General features: G+C 38.5%; 1 protein-coding gene across 1 annotated transcript; it reads right to left on the bottom strand.

Moving 5' to 3' along the window:
* Positions 1-3,815: 3,815 nt before the first annotated feature.
* On the bottom strand, positions 3,816-4,886 carry Apobec4 (apolipoprotein B mRNA editing enzyme catalytic polypeptide like 4). The gene is given in 3 exon segments (XM_026392849.2): positions 3,816-3,889; positions 3,892-3,949; positions 3,951-4,886. Coding segments are annotated over 3 exon segments (1,068 nt in total).
* Between the last annotated feature and the right edge of the window lie 783 nt (positions 4,887-5,669).

The following is a 5,669-nucleotide window of genomic DNA, read 5'->3' as shown; positions in this document are numbered from 1 at the left end:
AGTGTTCCATTGTCTTGGGTCCTCTATTTGATACATCCCTGAGAGACAGGGATATCCAAAGTAAAATAATCCCCAAGATATGTGATTGGTATGAGGGGCTGGAAAAGAGGAAGTAGGGCTGGGTTGAGGGCCAAAGCTCTGGGATCTAGAATCTACTTAAGTTCTCTACCCTAACTTGCCCATCCTACCTGGCTCCCTTAGTATACCAGATTCCCATGGGTAACATGATTTGAGCAGAATTATAGAAAAGCCACAGGACACATACTAAAGGGATATTAATTTTTTCCTAGATTTCTAGTGAATCTGCATTGTTATTATTGAGGTAGGCATCAAAATGTAATGATGAACAGCATGGATTCTGGAATTAGATCTCCTGGGTTTGATTATCAGCTTAGCCTTTACTACTTGGGCAGATACTTAAGTTTTCTATGCTGCAATTTATTCATTTGTAGAATAAGTATTATAATAATACTTGCCTTGTAGAATTATTGGGAAATTAAATGAGTTACTTTAAGTAAGTGCTTATAAACACCTTATATAGCTCTCACTAAATATTTGATAGTAAGAATATTATTTTAAATTAGTATAGGTACCACATACTTAAAATCCTTGGAAATGAGATGAATAGGATTCCATTCTTCAAGTGAAGTTTTTTGGATTGCATGCACCATGAATCAAAACAGATATTTAAAAGCTGTTTAAAGAAATATAATCTGCTCTCAAGTCAGGCCAGCAAGATTAGATTTTAACTTGACAAAATATCAAATCTGTAGAAAATCAGGCTGGGATTGTAGCATAATAGTAAAGTGTATGCTTAACATACATGAGGACCTTGTTTCAGTCCCTAGCATCCCCCAAGAAAATAAATGCTGTCAGTCACAAAAGGAGTTATAGAGGTCTGTGTTGTCTCTTACAGCCTAGGCTCACCCAAATACTATCCAGGGATAGACATCCTTGTACATATTACACTATTTCTTTCCAAGTGGCAGAGGTATCTCCACTACAAATTCAAATCTGATAGCACTAAGTGTTTGAATCATATGATGAACTCTTGTAGTCCCATAGAGCAACCTTCTTATTGTAATATCAGGAAGCTTATCTATGTGGAAAGGCAATATAAGATGGATGACTTTGATATCTGCTTGTATGTCCAGTTGTCTCACAGGAAATCAATACATTAGCATTCTACCTTTATATGTCTATCTTGGGAGCTTTATTAATCCAAGTCTGCCCCTGATTAATAAATCCACCCTCCTTATACTGACTGGGTAGTCAAGAGATTCACCAAGGTAATGCTGCCCTCTTTTCTCTTTTGTTGGTCTCGTGGGATACATCCCTATGTTTTCCACATCTCTGTATTGCTACCTGCTTTAACTCATTGGCTTCTAAAATAATGATATTACTAAGTATCAATTATTTTATTTGGAATTTCCATATGTGTGGTGGCAGTGATATTCTTCAATATCACCATTGCTGGTTTACTGAAGAGGGGTAGAGCATTCTAACTTCTCCTCCTTCATCCTTGGGTCAGCCCAACATGACCCAGAACCCATTGTGTGGCGAGCAAGGAAGACTGATCACTGCATGGTAAGGTCTCACTCTGTGGGAAGGTTGCTCTGCTGTGTGCCTTGTTACAGCAGGTGGAGCTGAAAGGAGCCTTAAAGATGAACTAACAGCTATCTCTTGTTTCACAGATGGGTAAAAAGGGATGACTTGCCTTGGACCATTTATCTTTATGCCCTCTGTTAGTCTCTTATCTAACACTTGACTGTCCTGCCTTGGACTTCTGACCTGTCAGTAACATTCTTTTACTCAGCCCAGTCTTGCCTTAGCCAGTGTAAAAATGTAACCGAGAAAGGAATTTTTCCTTCCTGTTGTTGTGGCAACATATCTTTTTTTGTTACATACCATAAAAGTTCATCCTAGATTTTAGACCATGGATCCTTTGTGATGTTGTGGTCTACTTTACCATTTTAGAGAGAGATTTCATGCCAACAAATTGGATGTGTGTGTGTGTGTGTGTGTGTGTGTGTGTGTGGTTTTGCTGGGGAAGGTGTTGAACTTAGAGCTTTGTACATGCCATTGAGCTAGCTATACCCCAAGCCCTTGGATCTGTTTTTTTTTTTATAACTTTATTTTGTTTATTTTTATGTGGTGCTGAGGATCAAACACAGTGCCTCACACATGTGAGGCAAGTGCTGTACCACAGAGATACAACCTCAACTCCCTTGGATCTATTTTATAACAATCAGAAATGACCGATTTGTCATGTTGGGATATTTTTTTTTTTATCATAACATTCCAAATAATGGACATATGAGTCCATGAGCTGATATAAACTTCAGTAGCACCTTTTAAAATAATAATCACTGTATACCCATGGTAAAATTATATTCCAATAATTCTATAAAAATTTGCAGGCTAACAATAGAAATTTGTTTTTAATAATTTTATTCATGTTTATTTTACACAATACTAACTTCTATTCCTAAAACATTTTTTTTCTTTTATCTCTTCCTTCCTCTTCCTCCTCCCCCTTTTCATGAAGTATTATGTGCTCTAATGTAATAGTGAAATATTTGTGTGTGTGCATGTGTGTGTATTTTCATATAAAGGCAAGTTCTATAAAGATGAGTATACATTTTCTTATAATTCATCTTTACATATTTCTGAGAGGGAAGAGATAGCAAATGTGAATTAAGCATAAGTAAAGTGGTTTCATTTAAGTGACTCAAAGGGTTAGTCGAAGAGTGCTTCCTAAAGGAGTATGCTTTGAATTGGATTTTAAGAGAAGTTACGGATATACACTGGTAAAGAGGAAGGGGTCAGAAAAGGGAAATCAGCACATACAAATTATGCATTGGTGATCTGAATTAGAAGAAGGGGAAATGGGTGCTAACAAAAAGATGTCCCTTGGAGGGTGGTTAAGCAGGCACTCAGCAGCAGTGAAGAGATCTTGGGGCGTAATGATTGGTGAATTTACTGAGATGCAGTCTCAACCTTGCTATCCACATTCTGCCTGGATATTGTGCTAGATTCTAAAGGAGAATCTAAGGTGGCGGGGAGTGGGGGTGGTGGTGCAGAGCATGAGCTTGTCCTACAGAACTTAAAATCTTACCAGTGAAACAAGGCAACAAGGAGCTCCGGGAGCCAGTGCGAGTGGTTCTGGTGATGTGGCCTGTGAAGGGGGGCCTTTGGTGATTCTCTTGCATCATCCGGCCCCTGTCATTTGCTCAGGAGGGAGAGTTCTGCGCTGGAAAAGGTCCACTGAGTAGGTGGCTACGTTTCAATTTTTATAACTCTATGTAATTTTGAAATACTCTGGAAAAGGTAGGCTGCCTAAAATCTTCCATCCATAATTAACAATTAATGGAATGTTACTAGTTTACTCTTTGAGATAGCACTTAACATCAGTAACTTCAGGCTGTTTTATAATTTTATAGTAAATTTTTATGCTGAAACCAATTTAAGAAGCTGTTTAGTCCATGTTTTCTTTTTATTGGAAAGATGATTGGGTAGACTAACAATATTCCTAATCTTTACCAAAATATTAGCAAGGTATTAATGGTTCCATTTTATTATTATCACATTCAAAATAAAGGAGAGAGATCATGTTGTTTTATGGAAATATTTTAGATTATGTTAGAAAAAGTATGGTTTTAAAATAGTTGATATGGTATATAATTCAGTTTTTGCTCTTATGCATCAGTTAATCCTCATCTTTGATCAGATCTGAGAGAGAGATTTTCAGATTTTTGTTGCCCAGCTAGTAAGTCTCCTGGCACTTGGCTTCATGCATTCATAACATGTAGATTTTATTTTTGTTCTTTCTTCTTCTTCTTCTTCTTCTTTTCCTCTACCTCTTTGCTCCTTGCAAACCATTCTGATTTCCATTATCTCCCTTGGTCTTTCTGAGGTCTTTGTTTTCCTGGAGTGACATTTGAGGCAATATTTAAGTGCCTTACCACATTCCTGGGTTTGTGAGGGTTTTGACCCACATGGATTGGTGGTAGGTCTCTATAAGGGACCAGCACAAAGACAATAGGATTCCTGAGGTCTGGAGTCACGCTGGACTGTGGTTGTCTACTTGTCCCTTGGAAAGACTGTACAGAGAGGACATGGTTTAAGGGGTAGTTCTGATTCTCTTTTTTCTGGGGAAGAGCATCTGTGAAGTAAGGTTTCACTCCTGTTATGGTGTTGATTTCATAAGCATTGTGCCGGTCAGCCAGGGCTCTCCTGGTTAAAATGGGCTGGAAAACAGCGGGTCCCGAGACACCACTGACAAAGTTGTCGAGAAGAGAGTGCCAGATCCCACCACTTATTGGGCTCAGAGTGACCTGGGGCCATAAGCTGGCCAGGCTCCGAAGAGCCTCACGGTTCCACGTCGAGGCAGGAAATTCGTGCTCAGTATGATAGAGCTGAGAAAAGTAAATACTAAGAGTGACGTCTGGGTGCGTCATCAGGAAATTATACATTTTGCTGATGCAGCAGTGTTTGGCTTCATTACAAGGGGAGTTGTTGGAATACAGGATGATGTGCCTAATGCTGCTGTTGTTGTGCACAGCGGAGTCAAGATAACCATTTGTCTCAAACAGCATTGATTCTGGGTGGGTATCATTCCCAGTGCAGTTGCTGGCATGGCCCTTTTGCACCAGGCTACCAGAAGAATTTTTGAGTTCATAAAATATGAGGTGTTTTGTTTGAGGATATGTTGGCCCATAAGGGAATCCAAAAATCTGATGAAATTCTGTGTAGGGGACTCTTGCTTCCTCACCTGTCCGAATATGGTAAGGACAGTTGGTGCAATCTAGAGAGAAGTTTAGCCAGTAATAAGGTTTGACTATTGTTCCACCATGTGCTAGGTATTCCTCATATAGTGGTTCCATTGCTAGTTTTATTGTCTTCTAGCTGCAAACCTAAATAGGGAAGAGAAACTATGTATAAAACCATCGCAGGAAAAACTGAAGGTCATGCATTAATTTATTAAGCCCTACGGCTTTCATTGAAGGAAGTAGCAGAATAACTATAGTAGCATCTTTGACTCTAAAAGATAGTGACATATATGAATGGATTAAAAAGGTTAGGGTTTGTTTTTCTTTATTGAGGTTCTAGGAGGGTAGGGAGGAGGCAAAAGAGAAATGCAGAATACAACTTTACCTGTCGCAAAGATTCTGACTAAATAGAGCAAATGCGTTTAACAGCCAAGTTCTAGAAACAGATTGCCTTGTTCCAAATCTGGGCTCAGACACTTACCAGCCTAGTGGTTTTTGGTAAGTTATTTAATATCTGAGAGCCACAGCTTCCTTGTCTTCAAAGTGAAGACAACAATAGTACATAAGGTTGTCTTAGGATTTGAGTAGTAGAATACATAGAAAATGCCTCACTATGTGCCTGACATATAACAATGCTACGAGCCCCAGGTTATCCAGAAGATTTCCATTTATGGAAATCCAAAGAAATAAGCATGGGTTATACATTTTGTTCATGATTTCTTCCTTTGTTGCTTCTCTGCATATAATAGTGTCTAACATATGTGCAGAGGTTTTGAGTGTGCTTGCATTTGAAATGAGCTATTTCTTAAAACCATTAGCATAATATGGAGGTATTATTCTTTTAAGAAATGGACCATAGGGTAGGTTTTGCTAATGGTAGTGACTTCTTGTATAATT

This window comes from Urocitellus parryii, chromosome 9, assembly GCF_045843805.1.
Source record: "Urocitellus parryii isolate mUroPar1 chromosome 9, mUroPar1.hap1, whole genome shotgun sequence".
Lineage (NCBI taxonomy): Eukaryota > Metazoa > Chordata > Mammalia > Rodentia > Sciuridae > Urocitellus > Urocitellus parryii.
Note: the sequence above shows the minus strand (reverse complement) of the source record. Positions and strands in the feature narration are given on the sequence as shown.